Source organism: Trichechus manatus, unplaced genomic scaffold (assembly GCF_000243295.1).
Source record: "Trichechus manatus latirostris isolate Lorelei unplaced genomic scaffold, TriManLat1.0 scaffold00096, whole genome shotgun sequence".
Lineage (NCBI taxonomy): Eukaryota > Metazoa > Chordata > Mammalia > Sirenia > Trichechidae > Trichechus > Trichechus manatus.
This window is the reverse complement of record NW_004444032.1, coordinates 10232330-10247699: the sequence shown is the minus strand read 5'-3', so window position 1 is coordinate 10247699 and position 15370 is coordinate 10232330. Positions and strand designations below refer to the sequence as shown.

Sequence of the window (15370 nt, the reverse complement as noted above, 5' to 3'; positions counted from 1 at the left end):
ATATGTTGTGGGGTTGTTAACCAATGTCATAAAACAAAATGTGTACGTCTGTTTCATGAGAAACTATTTGTTCTGTAAGCCTGCACCTGAAGTACAATAAAAAATAAAAATAAAAAAGCAGCCCAGTCAAAACGGATATTCTCAAAATAGAAGGAGAAATTATGAGATGCCCTGTTGGCTTTATCTTCTTGCTAGACTCATGTCTTTTCCAACAGGACCTAGAATTAGGACTAAGGCTTCCCTTTAAAAAGGAAGAGTAATATCTAATCTCTAGCTGACCGAGAAACTCTTTTTATCTTTCAAGAATCATTAATTTCCATCAGGCTAATTTCATTTTGAGAAAGTGAGTGCTCTGCAGCATATTCTAATGAAAAAGAAAAAAAAAAAGTAAAATCAACAATTTAATTTTTAAAGAGACAACTAAAGTAAGTTTATATACATTTAGGGGAAGGAGAAGACTGCTCTAGATCAAGAAAGATTTAGGAGAAAAAAACCTTGTTTGTTGAAACATGATTCAAATGAGTCTTTAAAAAGTCACTTTTGCAATGATCAAGGAAATCTGAATATGGACTAAAAAACAATTTGCAATGAGACTAGAGGCTTATGTGAAAGGTCATAAAGAAGCAAACTAGTTTATACAGGGATCAGAAATATTTCCATTTTTTAGAAGTAAAGAGAAAAAAAATTAAAATTAATCCATCAGAAAGTAACAGATTTGTCAGAAAGGATACGTATTCCATTCATGCCTGAAATCTTGAAGTCATCAATTAGCTGTACCACCATGTCTTTATTTGGGTCACTGGGATCACTTTCTCGAACCTATGCAAAGAAAAATGAATGCAAGAACAAAAGAGTTTAAGATTGAAAATAATTTCTTCTATTATTTCACTCAAAATTGTTTTTAATAAAAGTGATGTTATTAAAACAAAAGAGTCAGTATTTAAACTTATGAAATAAATTCAATTTAATACTGCCCCCCCAAAAAAAACCTCTGCGAGATTTTAAGTACTAATTTTCCTTTATCATTCACATTTTGCCATACTTACACATTTCAGCAATTTTATTTCATCCAAGGCCGTCTCTGTATAATGCTGGGCACTTTTTACAACTTTCATTGCAACAAATCTTTTCCCCCTTAAAAAAAAAAAAGAAAAAAAATATATATATTAAATATATATATATATTTAATGTTGCCAGTAGAAGAAGTGATTATTATAATCAGATCTATTAACTATTAGAAACTTATATGGTACTAGTTAAAAACAAAAACAAAAAACCCGTTGCCATTGAGTCGAGTCAATTCCGACTCACAGCGATCCTACAGGACAGAGCAGAACTGCCTCGTAGGGTTTCCAAGAAGCAGCTGGTGGATTTGAACTGTCAAACTTTTGGTTAGAGCCTGAGCTCTTAAAACACTGTGCCACCAGGGCCCCAGTTTATGTAAGTACTATATAAACTATATAACTTACACAGAATTTTTCAAACTACGGGACCACAATTAACTAGTGGGTCCATGGGCCAAGACAACCTCTTGTAAGTAACACTTTATTGCAGTTCATATACATACATAGACTACACATGTATACGTGTACTATGTAGTAATGCACTTTCTTAATGTGGGTCATACATTTTAAAAAGTCATATATCACTGCTTTGAAAGGACTATTCATTATTATTTTATATTTGAATGTTACTCTGATATAGATGAACTACTAGAAAAGCAATATGACCTCAATGTAAAGCAACTTCAGTAACTTAAGTTTCAGAAACAAAGCTAGAACAAAGTTAATATTTTAAGATATCAAGCAACTGAATTTCAAACTCAGAAGAAAAAGAGAAGGATGGCTAGCTAGGGCAGTCTTGTGCCAAGCACTTTCCATGCAAAAAACAGGTCCCTCAGCCAACTTTCTTAGGAAATTGAGGTGTTTAGCCAGACCAGGAACCAAAGCATATGACAAAGAACACTTACTGCATATCCCAGCACAGCCATACAGTAGAGAAGTGTCCCCATCCTAGCTTCCTAATAACATGGTATCGGCCATTGAAGAGGTCTCCAATTTTCACTGGATGATAGCCACCTTTTAATAAAAAAAAAAGAAATTAAAACTGAAATTTGTCAGAAAAATAGTAATATCATTTTACTGCTTCTCAATTCCTGATGTCATTAAAAATGATAATCAGATCAAAGCATGTTCAATAATGTAACTTTCTTTTATTTTTTTGTTTTTAGGAATATCTTTCATCAAGAGAAAAATGTTCTATGCTTTCCTATTAGAATTTTTGTTTGTTTTAATTTAATTTTAAAGGGCAATAAACCATCCAGCACTAGATAACAATGATTCTAACTTTTGTATTTAAACCTAGGTATGTACAATATACAAACATCAGCTCTTAAAATCGCGAACAACCTTTCTTTCTTCTCAGCAATAAGTCAAATTCAGATCTTTTTGGGTCTATACAAGATAACCCTACCAAAATAAGGGATGTTTATTGTGCATAATTCTCATATACCAGTAGTTTATGTGTAACCAATAAGGATTTGTATAATGCATGTCTTAATTTACCCTCCAACAGATTATGTTCCTCTCACTGCTCTTCCTGCAACCTCAAATTCATGTCTGGAAACATCCCTTAGAAAAGAAGAAATCAGTTGAGGAGGGACAGAGGGTATGCTATTAAGGTAGACTCCTGGAAGAGGGTAAAGGCATTTTTATGACATATGGCATTAGAAAAAACTTTCACTTTGCATTTTTAAGTAAAATAAGCAGGCTATAAAACAGCATGTGTAATATACCATTTTTGTGAAACACATAAGAAAAAAGAATAAGGTGTTAAAAATGGGCATCTCTAGATATACAATGTATCTTTTATTCTTTTTATTTATAGTCTATTCTTTATATTTTTAATTTTTCTATTTATATTTATAGTTTCAATTTTTTCTAAAACAATATTTTTCTACTTTTTTACACTGGAAACAAATTTCTTTTAATTTAACATATAATACTTTTTAATTGCAAAACTGGTATTTCTCATTTCTTAATTAATAAGAATTCTTATAACTTATTCAACAAAGAGATGGAGAGATTGTACCTAGTGCTTAAAGGCCTAAAGCAGGTGCAGAAATTATCTAAACAACATCTTTCAATACACTTGTGTAACTACAAGAGAGTTAGGAAATATTTTAAGAAGTACTATGAATATTTATGAACATTTAAATTGTGTTGCATAAGTGAAGCAGGAATCTGACCAGATACTGAGTTTCTAAGATTCTTAGTTACATATCACCAATGCACTTGCTCTTCCTGGATTTAAATATCAAAATCTATTAACATTTTGGGATAAAAATATGAACTAAAGATAGTAAATTAGGAATAAAATAAAGCAATCAATAAATGGCTTATTATTTAATTCAAAGGTTAAAGTAAAATTACTTAAAATAAACAGGCTCTGAGTTCAGTACAGATTTTAAACCATTAAAATGAGCACTGAAAATGAGGAAAAGAAAATTAACATTTTTCAAATACATATTAGGAGCGCTGTGCTAGGTATATTTTCCATACTGTGTTCCATAAAGCAAGAGTAAGCCATAATAAATTACAGGTGTTCCACTGGGGGAGGGAAAAGGGGGAGAGAGGAGGAGTTCTCTTTGGGAAATGCAAAATTAAGTAGAGCGAAGTAAATTTCTTGACCACAGAAGTTCTCAGAGGCCAATGTCTTAACACATCACGTGAGCCACTAACAGAAGAATTAACGCATACTTCATCTTCCACATAAGTGATCATGAAACTATTTCTTAAGAAACTAGTCACATTTTATAATTTAGGTAACACTGACATATTATCCTACTTGCAATTACTTCCTACAACTACTCTGAAAAACAAACTGTTATTTCTACACTGCTGATGAGAATACCAAGATCCAGAGAGACTTAGTCGTAGGTTCGGAGCTGGGAACTGACTCGAAAGCCCATGCTTTCCAAACAACTTGTTGTCAAGTCAATTCCAATTCACGGCGACCCTATAGGACAGAGAAGAACTGCCCCGTAGGGTTTCCAAGGAGCGGCTGGTGGATTCAAACTGCCAACCTTTCGGTTAGTAGCCAAGTTCTTAACCACTACGCCACCAGGGCTCCACTACTGAAGAAATGTACTTCATTTTTAGTAACTGCTAGGCTATTTCCTGGTCTTACAAAAAAAAAAAAAAAACTTATTATGCCCATCTTATTATAGCCCCTCTATATTAATGCCTTCCCAATTTACAAATCTTGTAACAATGTGTATTCAGTACACAGGGAACACTGGAATGGCTTAATTAAAAGCTATATACTACTTAATTACGCATTATTGCTAAATTAAAGTCTCTAAACAGAAGTTAATTATGCATAAAGAGAAATAAATTTGTATCACTAGTATATATTATGCTTCAGATCTGAATTCTCAAACAGCCAGATGTGAGTACATGTGAGCAGAAACAGAAGCTGCACTACTTCTAATAGAATCATAAATGCAATGGCTCCTTTTCTCAATGGGATTTTGAAAGTTAAACAAAAAACATTAACAGCTGAGTCCAGTTACCTACGAAGCTCACAGGCTAGCTAAGAATACTGTCTCTAAAAATAGGCCAAATAAATATGCCAAACCAAAACCAAATCCATTGCCATCAATCAATTTTGACTCATAGTGACCCTAGAGGACAGAGCAGAAGTTGTCCATAGGGTTTCTAGGAGCAGCTGGTAGATTTCAACCACCGAGCTTTTGATTAGCAGCCGAGCTCTTAACCACTGTGCCACCAGGGCTCTGAATAAATATAAGGGGCATAAAAATATTTTTAAACACATAAATAGGTGCTGAATATAAAAATAACTGAAAGTACATAACACCGAACATCATAATTCTTCTTTTTATTTTGGAAATGTCACATACACCATTCCAAGTCTACAGTCTCTATATTCTTATGCCCTAACTCCCTTTCTACAGAAACCAGTATTCTCTCTTGATGATTTTTCATTCTCTTCTCACAGAAAGGTAGTCTTGCTCATAGGGTCTCTCCTCTAACACTACGCTGCCAAGAGGGGGAAGCATGTCCCCACATGGCATACCAGACCTACCTACCCAACACCCAGGGAATCAGAAATGGACTTCAGAAACTCCATCGGAAACATCTCCAGTTCTCTGAGCTTAGATGTGTGCATTATAATGGTACATAAGGCCATATCTAGCAATGTAAACTCCATGGTCTACTACTCGTCTAGCAAACAAGGTATCTTGAGCAGTCACAGATTAAACAATGACCCAATTGTCTCTTGGTTCCTTTCGCTGCTTCACCAAAAGGCAGTCAGAGAGTAGGATAACTGGGCTATTCAGGTAGAGCGCTGGAAAGGGTCAAGCACTTGAGGACTACTATGACTCTGGGGGTTGGCTAGTGCATTTATACTTCGGTATTCTTACTGTTGAAGAAGCCCTGAGAGTGCAGTGGTTAAGCGCTTGGCTGATAACCAAAAGGTCTGAAGTTCAAACCCACCAGCTGCTCCACAGGAGAAAGATGTGGCAGCCTGCTTCCATACAGATTACAGTCTTGGAAACCCCATGGGGCAGTTCTACTTTGGGTTGCTACGAGCTGGAATCGACTCGACGGCAACAGGTTTGGGTTATTTGTTTATGTTTACTATTTACGGTAAAAATCCCACACTAAGAGGCTCTTCTCTTTTTAAAAAACAAAGTCTAGATTGGATCACAAATACGAAGAAAATCAGAATGGTCTGTTAAGTATTATTAAATTCACAGCTCTGGTTTCTTCTCTTAACTCCTCTCTAACACACCCAAGAAAAATACAACTAAAGTTCTACCTATAGAATTAATAAAGTTCCAAAAAAGACAATTCTGAAACTATCCTTTTTAACTGTTTTAGGGGGATTTTTGTTCAAAGATAAAGAAGACTTCCTTTTCCCTGCCAAGCAAAAAATACAGCTCTATTTACAAGAGTGAATCAAAAGTTCAGAATTCTATGATAGACAACTGGAAGGATTTTTTAGCAAATTCTTTTTATTTTCTACCAATGACAACGTTAAACATGATTCATTTTTTACCAACAGTAGTTTCTTGGCCCTCTGATGGCAAGGATTCTCTCCTTAGTCAATGAAGGATTTTAAAGGTCCAAGCAAAGATTTACGAATCTTTCCCAACACAATCTTAGAAAGGGAGAAGTCAGTAAGAAGAAATTTGTTCACAGGAAGATAACCAAGACACAACTCTAAGTCATTTTAAGATTTCAAAATTTCTTTCTCAAAAATTCACAGAATAGACATACAGTCAGTAAGGATACAGACAACTTGAATACCACTATAGACCAACTTGCCTAATTGACATTTATAGAACATTCAACAACAACTAGCCAATATCATGAAGCTGGGGGAAGAAGAACAGGGGGATGATTCCTAGATCAAAAGGATTAAAAAACATAAAACCAATTGTAACGTGTAAATCTTTTCTTCTTTTTTTAAAATACATATTTATTGAAATATGATTTATATACAGTAAAATTTACCCCTTTTACTGTACCTGTCTATGAGTTTTAACAAATGTACACAGTCAAGTCAGCACTACCACAATCAAGATACAGAACAATTCCTCACCAAAAAAAGTTCCTTCCTTTCCTTTTGTAGTCAACCCTTTCCCCACCTCCAGATCCTGGCCAACTACTTATCTGTTTTCTGTCCCATTATCTTTTTAAACTGAAGAACAGTTTTATGAACTTATGACTTTTATTTACAGATGCATGGTAAAGCCCTATAAAAAAAAAAAACTTTCTTGAAAAATATGATGTGTGAAATGTCAGACCACCTAAAAAGTATTTAATGACCTTGTAAAAGAAAAAAATCATCCGTTCCAATAATTGTTAAGGATTAAATTTAGGTCTCTAAAACAGGGTTTATAATTTTTCTCTGAGAAAGACTTTTCATCTAATAGCTGACTTGGGGGAAAAAAGTCATGGCTCAATAAACAGATTTATATACTTTTTCCTCAAAGTAACAGGCTCCCATTTCATCCAAAGAGTGAACTGAGACATAAAACAGTGTATTTTCTTCCTTATCATGGGTTTTATATATAATCTGCTATAGTAGGAAACTGGTAAACTCGAATTCAATTAATTTTCCAAGTCAATTCCATTTTTGATGACAGTGGTACCTACTAAGTAAATCTTCTTCTTTTTTAAATTGTTTTTAGGTGAAAGTTTACAAAGCAAATTGATTTCTCATTCAACAATTTATACACAAATTGTTTTACAACACTGGTTGCAATCCCTGGGATGTGTCAACACTCTCCTTTCTCTACCCTGGCTTCCCCGTTTCCATTTGTCCCATTTTCCTGTCACTTCCTGCCTTCTCATCTTTGCTTTGGGCAGGTGTTGCCTGTTTGGTCTCATTACGTGATTGAGCTAAGAAGCCATGTTCCTCATGTGTGTTACTGTTTGTTTTACAGACCTGTGTAATATCTGCCTGAAAGGTAAATTTCAGGAGTGGCTTCAGTTCTGAGTTAAAAAGGTGTCTGGGGGCCATAGTCTTGGGGTTCCTCCAATTCCTGTCAGACCAGTAAAGGTCTGGTATTTTTTTGTGAATCTGAATTTTGTTCTATGTTTTTCTCCAGCTCTGTCAGGGGCCTTCTATTGTGATTTCTGTCAGAGCAGTCAGTGGTGGTAGCCGGGCACTATCTAGTTGTTCTGGGCTCAGGCTGGTGGCGGTTGTGGTACTTGTGGTCCATTAGTCCTTTAGACTAACATTTCCCATGTGTCTTTGGTTTTCTTCATTCTACTTTGATCCAGATGGGATGGGACCAGTAGATGTACCTTAGATGGCCATTTGCAGCTTTTAAGATCCCAGACACTACTCACCAAAGTCAGATGTAGAACTGTTTCTTTATGAAACTATTATGCCAATTGAGCTAGATATTTCCCCAGCCCATGTAACGAGTAAATCTTGACTGGATCCTAGATTTAAAAAAATAAAGGTGTAAAAGAAATTCTTCAGAAAATCAGGTAAATTTAAATAAGGAGTAGATTTTGGATGACGTTACTGAACTATTAGTTTTCTTAGGTGTAAAATTACTGGGGTTATATAATAGGAAAATACCCTTGTTCCTAGAGGTTTGCTGAAGATTTTTGAAGTGTCATGAAGTCTCCACCTTCCTTTTAAGTGATTCAACAAAAGAAAAAAATACAAATATATCATACAGATATATAATAAAACAAGATAAAATGTGAGCAATTCTTCAATCTCAACATAGGAAATGGAGGTATTCATCAAACTGTTCCTTTAACAGCCCTGTATGTTTGAGAATTTTCATAATAAAGAGAGTATCATTTTTGGCCAGTCTCTTGCTTGTTCCCTCCACCCAGAAGTGTGCTGTTAGTAAGAATTGTTACCCAGTCACTAAGGGACAGGGCAAGAGAAGACTAATTCCAACCACTGGGAGAGACAGTTGAGAGAAACTCTGAAACGTAACTAGATAAGAGAAATTGTCTCGAAGTCTGAAAAAAGATTAAGAGGGAAGGAAATAAAAAGCCTGCGTAAGACCTACTCTTAGATTCTTGGCATTTATCATCTTGTTTAAAGCAAACAATAATGTAATGTTATTATTATTCCTATTAAACAAGTCAGGGGGAAAGGAGGCCTACCAAGGTTATGCACTAGTCCAGTGTCACCCAGAAAGCAAGCATTAGAATCAAGATGTGCCAGATTCTAAAAAAAATGCGTGGTCTTCCTACTACACTATGTTTTAGTATTCACCTCTCAGCTAAAATATGTTCCCTTTCCTTGATGAGTAAAGACTTCTAATATGAATTAAGTACATGGTGTTGTGAATTAACCAAGAAAAACTTGAAGAAATAAACCCACTGTGTGCTTAACTATTAGGCACTGCAGTTCAGAGAAAAGAGAATTAATTATATTTGTTTCATTTACATCATCTGTCAATCAGAAAGTGATTTTTCGTAAATAAGATTTTTTTTTGTTTTGAGAATATTTATCGCTTATTTACTAAAAAAAGTCTGCCATTTTAAATAATGATTATTTTCTCAATATAAGATAGCAGAAACACTGGTTGAGTTGGAAACAGTTTGCCTTCAATGATTCATGAGAATCTATTGTTAACTTACAACCATTCTTTAGTTTTCTAGGTTACAAAACAAACAGGAAAACAAATTATTGCTTTAAAATTTTATGGCACAACCTCCTATAATTTGAGTTGTGAAGAATACCATATGTTTGTAGGTAATATCAAATAAAAAAAATGTTGAAATCTAAGAAAACACTAATTTCCTCATTAGTAATTTAAAACACAATTTAAATCACATTCACCCCAGTAGAAACGTTAATACTACTAAATAAAAAGGGCAGCAGGACTACGGGTGTAAAAAAAGCCCTAACAGCCACTCAAAAAAATAAGCAATAACAAAGTCTCTGACAAGCCTACAAACAACCACGTCAGTGAGCCTGGAAGCAGATTCTTCCAGTCCAGTCAAACCTTCATGTGACTGCAGTCCCAGATGACAGCCTGACCACAGCCTCCTGAGAGAACATGATCCAGAACGACCCAGCAAAAAACAACAACAACAAAAAAAACACATAACTCGTTGCGGTCGAGTCGATTCTGACTCATAGTGACCCTACAGGACAGAACAGAACTGGCCCACAGGGTGTCCAAGGAGTGGCTGGTGGATTCAACCTGCCAACCTTTTGGTTAGCAGCCATAGCTCTTAACCACTGTTCCACCAGGGCACTACTCCCAGTTCCTGACCCTCAGAAACTACATTAGATTAGTGTTTGCGGTTTTAGGCTGCTAAATTTTGGGGTGATTTGTTATGCAGCGATAACAAATACAGCTGCCTGTAAGTAGTACCAATGTTGTTGTCAGGTGCCATCCGCTCGATTTCTGACTCACAGTGACCCTGTGTGACAAAGCAGAACTGCCCTGTGTTTCCTAGACTGTAATCTTTATGGAAGCATATCACCCGGTCTTCCTCCCACGGAGCCACTGGGTGAGTCTGAACTGCCAACCTTTCAGTTAGTGCTAAACCATTGCTCCACTAGGGCACCAGTAGCACCAAGTGGAACTTACACTTTTTGTATTTATTGTAGGAATGTTACTTTAAGGACATTGATTATTTTCCCACCCCTTCATAGGGACCCGTAAGAAAAATTCTGTTGGGAGACAATTCTGCATGGGTCACTCACACATCTGCACATCTTACAAACAGAGACACTGATGGCCTTTGTTCCAGACTCTCTTTTAAAGGTTTCCACATTGAACAACCTTGGAAAATAGAGATAGTATCTCCCTCTGGAGAAGAGGGAAGGTTGGTTTCTGTCTAGTATAATAAAGATAATATCTCCCTCTGGAGCAAAGGCTAGGTGGGTTTGCTTGTAGGCCCTTTGGTTCACATTTTCTTTCCTTGAGTTATGTTACATGTATTCAACTTTACTGTCTTTTGGCCTAAAGTGTTGCATATAATCTGACTTTTCCCCTTGATAATTTACCTGATAATTCTTTTCGCCTAGAAACTTTATCATTACATCAAGCAGGCCCTGGATGCAACGTTACTGGGACTCTATGCTGATTTTTATAGTTTTCTGTCTTCTTTCTTTTCTTAGCCTTATCCCTCTTTGCTTTGTGGGCAACTCGCTGCTGCCGAGTTGATTCCGACTCACGGTGATCCTATAGGTCACAGGAGAACTGCCTCATAAGGCATTTTCCAAGGAGCAGCTAGTGGATTAACTGCCAACCTTTTGGTTAGCACCCATATCACTTAACCACTACACCACAAGGGTTTTGTGGGCAAAAAAGAATAAATAAGCATTAAATGATATCCTAAAAGGGGACTCTGTTCATAGTAAAGAACATGAGTTTCAGTAAATGAGCCTGGACATCTTTCTTATCTATTCAAAGACCCTTTGGCCTCATTTCTTGGTTCGTAATTATGTTCACAATAAATAATACAGCTCAACTGTGAACTGGGAAACACTACTGATTTTGGAATAAAAAAGTCTTTAATTCGATGAAAGTAGAGTCCAGAAATCAGAATCCACAGATTTCACTAAGAAATACTGAGAAGTCTTTTAGTAACTAAAGATCATTTTTTTAGTAATAAAAATCTTTAACAATAAAAAGAACTCAAAGTAGCCCTGGCTTCTGAAACTAGGGCCATAATTATACACACTTAGACATTAAAGTATAACTAAAAAACTATACGTTCCTTCAAGAAGTCAAGACTATAGTTATTTCCAGGTTCCTCAGTTCATGAACAGGCACGGGTGTATCACAGCCCCCAGCAATGTCTGACTCAACCATACAACTACAGACAAGTTCCCAGGTATGAAGTATAATATTTCATGAATAATCTAGATTCTCAAGTATTCTAAAAAATTTTTAAAAATGAAAACAAAGGTTTTAGAGACAAATGACTACAAATGAAATAAAGTCTTTGATACATATGGAAAGTAAAGCTGACTTTTGAGACTCATTCTAAAGCCCCACCGAGTTTTATAATCCAAGAAAAAGTAATGCTTTACAGTTTAATCATCAACAGAAAGCCTAAATCATGTACCAACATGTGCATACTTCTACGTTAGACACCGAACACAGCAACTGAGACAGATATAGTTAGTGGACTTAAGTTTAAGGCTTGTATTAGTTTCCTAGAACTGCTGTAACAAACTACCAAAAACTGGGTAGCGTATACCAACAGTCTGGAGGCCAGAAGTCTAAAACTAAGGCATCATTGGGGCCACACTCCCTCCAAATGCCACAGGGGATAAAGCTTCCTTGCATCTTCCAGCTTCTAGGGGCTCCTGGAATTCCTTGGCTTGTGGCAGCATAACTCTAATCTCTGCTGCTGTCTTCACATGGCCTTTTCCCCTGTGTTTCTGTGTCTCAAATCACTTTCTCTTTTCTCTTATAAGGACATCAGTAATTGGATTTAGGGCCCACCTTAAAAACAGGATGATCTCATCCCTAGATCCTTAACTACATCTGCAAAGACCCTGTTTGCAAATAAGGTCACCTTTACAAGTATCGAAGTTTAAGACCTGGATATATCTTTTGGGACACACAATTTAATCTATAACAAAACTTATACGTAAGATGAAAATAATATTAGATGAATTTCTGTCCTAGAAAAAATGGTAAAATTACTGTACAAAACATCAATATAAATACACGTATTTGGGAGTTTGAATCATCCTTTGATCTTTGTGTTACTCTTACAGATTATATTCTCCAAAGAGAGGCCGCGACAGTATCTCCTGAGCCACCTGGTCTTCTAGAACCCTGCTGTTGTTCTACCATCAAGAAATGGACTCTTCGTGAATGCAGGTAGGCTTGTGATCTGCTCCTCACCAACAGAAGGTAGTGGGAATGACTGCATGATTTCTAACGTTAGATAGTAAAAAGGCAATGAAGCTCCCACTTGGTTAGCTGGGATACTTGCCTTTGGAACTCTGAGGCCACCAGGCTCTGAGGAAGCCAAGCCACATGGAGAGGACACATGCAGGCATTCCAGACAGCAGTCCTAGTCTTCCAGTCCCTCTAGCTCAGGGGGCAGACGAGTGAGTGAATGAGTTTTTGGCTAATTCTAAACCCCCAGCTATCAAGTCACCTCAAGACTCTTCTCAGCTGAGGCCCCAGATATAATAAGAGACAAGCCATTACTGCTTTGCTCTTTATAAATTCCTGACTATCCATATAGTCATGAGCAAAATAAAAAAGTTGTTTAAGGCTGCTAAGTTTTGGACAATTTGTTATGCAACAGTAACAACCAGAACAGTCTGTATTCTGTTCACCACAGAAAAATATTCAAAATCTTCTATTCAAAACCTCCACTGGTCTGTAAGAAAGATGAGCCCTCAATCTTTCCAAGATTAGCCTGCTACCTCCAAAAGTTGCTCATGTATTTCCTCTGTTGCTGGCCTTTCAACCTCTCCTCAGAGTTCTTCTCTTCTGTCCACAAATATGCTCAGGACTTCCCATTCTAAAAACAACTTTCTCTTGTCCAAATCTGACCCCATACCCCAGCAAGCCAGCCACACTCTTGTATTCATTTCATTGCTAAATTTACTAAAGAACTTGGCTATGGACTCTCCTGGTACATCCTCACCCTCAACATTTGCATGACCCATCACTGGCCTCAATCAATGGGTCACAAGCAACTGTCCTCCCCCAAATAACTCACTGGCCCTTTCTCAGCCTTCAACCTTCTCACACTGTAGCTAAACTGAACGCTATCACTAAATTCTTTCTTACTGAAAATGCTCATCCCTAATAGTCTTGGAGAAAACACCACTACCTCAGTGTGCTACCAATACAGGCAAAATTACTATTGCCCCAGGGAAAATTTTTGATCTGAGAGTCTCACGAGATATTCAGGTTTAAAGGTGCACAGTGATGTGGGGAGTGTGGTAAATAGAGCTGAGTGGGCTACTAACAGGATCAATAAAAAGTAAAAATCATTTAAAACTTTTTAATTATCATAAAATTAGAGAGGTAGAAATTAGATAGGTACAAGAATACACACTTGAGGTCACTTAAAATTGCTGATGTGAACCTCAATTCACACAGTACCTCCTAACATCCAAAGCAAACAGGGGGTGTGGGGTGGACCACAATAGTATAAAAAGAGTAATAATAATTTAGAGAAGAAAGTAGCAGCTCAGCTTTCTCAGATACAAGATTTGAGAAGAACTTCTCTCATGAACTCTTATAAATAGAAAATATGTGCTATCACGAACCACAAACTCAAAAGTGAGAGTGTACGTGCATTCACACACACAGCAAGTCCAAAGAAGATCTACAAAAGGCCAATAAGCACAAGAAAAGACACTCAACATCATTAAGTCATTTGGGCAATGACAATCAGAACCACAATGAGATACTACTTCACACTCACCAGAACGGCTACACAAAAAAAAGAGAGAGAATAACAAGTGTTGGCAAGGATGTGGGAAAATCAGAACTCTCATACATTGCTGGTGGGAATGTAAAATGATACAGCTGCTTTGGAAAACAGTCTGGCAGTTCCTCAAACATTAAGCATAAATTTGAACACAAATGTTCATAGCAACATTATTCATAATAGTCAAAAAACAGAAACAATCCAAATATTCATAAACTGATGAATGGATAAACAAAACGTGGGACAGACAATGGAATTATTATTTAGCCATAAAAAATGATGCTTTAATATAGAAGAACCATGAAGACATTATGCTAAGTGAATGAAGCCTGACACAAAAGGCCACATATTGTATGATTATTATTTCTATGAAATGTCTAGAATAGAGAGATCAACTACAGACAGAAAGTAGGTCAGGTGATTGCCAGGGACTGGATGAAGGGGGCATGGGGACTGGCTGCTAATTGGCATGGAACTAGATGCTGGCAATGACTGCACAACTCTGTGAATATACTAAAAGCCACCGAATTATACACTTTAAAGGTATGTGAATCATATCGCAATTTTGAAAATCTGAGGAAAAAATAGCAAGTTTTCAATTACCACTTCCTAAGTCTGCTAACCAAAAAGGTCAGCAGTTTGAATCCACCTGGGGCTCCTTGGAAATCCTATGGGGCAGTTCTACTCTGTCCTATAGGGTCGCTATAAGTCACAATCAACTCGACAGCCATGGGTTTTTAAACTGTGAAAGAATAAAATTCTCTTTGTTAAAGCCATCTACTTGAGGTATTTCTGTTATAGCAGCACTAGATAACTAAAACAGTATTGTACCTTAGACCCCAAATAAGAAGCAAACATGGCTGGGCCTGTCAACAGAATTGGTGGACGGCCCCAAGGAGTCAATGTGTAAGAATTCATTTGCAAGAGTCTCTCTGTTTTTGGCCAGAGGAGAAAGAAATGAATTTTATGCTCTAGTGACTCTATTTGGGGGCTGGGGCACTGGGCAGAATGGGGCAGAGAATGAGTGAAAGAGAAGCCATCATATCATGCTGACTATTGATTATCTCTAAAATAGACTCCAAGCACCAGTGTTGGAGGCCAGTGGAGATTAGGGCAGTGGCAAAGGAAGCACTGTGTAGATCTCTGAGTGACATATTAAATACTGAGGGGGCAGGTCTTTCTCACTACTCCTATACCAAAACAACTCGGAGTCCCATCAGGGATAGCTCCAGTGGTATGGACAACAGCATATTCACACTGTGCACTGGCAGGAAGGAAGGTCATAACAGACTTCACACAGCGATGCTGGCCAAGATCCTGTGGCACTTTCCTCTGGGAACTTCCAGATCCAAAAGGGCTGATTATGCAGGGGGCTGAAAGGTGGGGATAAGAACAACTGACATTTAGAATGATTCCAAGTATAACCCCAT

The 15370-nt window shown here is 36.8% G+C and overlaps 1 protein-coding gene across 4 annotated transcripts in view; it reads right to left on the bottom strand.

Annotated features, from left to right (window-relative positions):
- SRPK2 (SRSF protein kinase 2) overlaps positions 1–15370 on the bottom strand; it is a 166067-nt gene that overhangs the window by 55976 nt on the left and 94721 nt on the right. For all 4 annotated transcript variants that reach the window (XM_023737073.1, XM_023737074.1, XM_004382613.2 and 1 more), the window contains exons 3-5: positions 1970–2078; positions 1047–1134; positions 732–819 (exon numbers count right to left, since the gene is read on the bottom strand). In XM_023737073.1, the coding sequence (XP_023592841.1) occupies positions 732–819; positions 1047–1134; positions 1970–2078 (285 nt within the window). The remainder of the gene's footprint in view (positions 1–731; positions 820–1046; positions 1135–1969; positions 2079–15370) is intronic.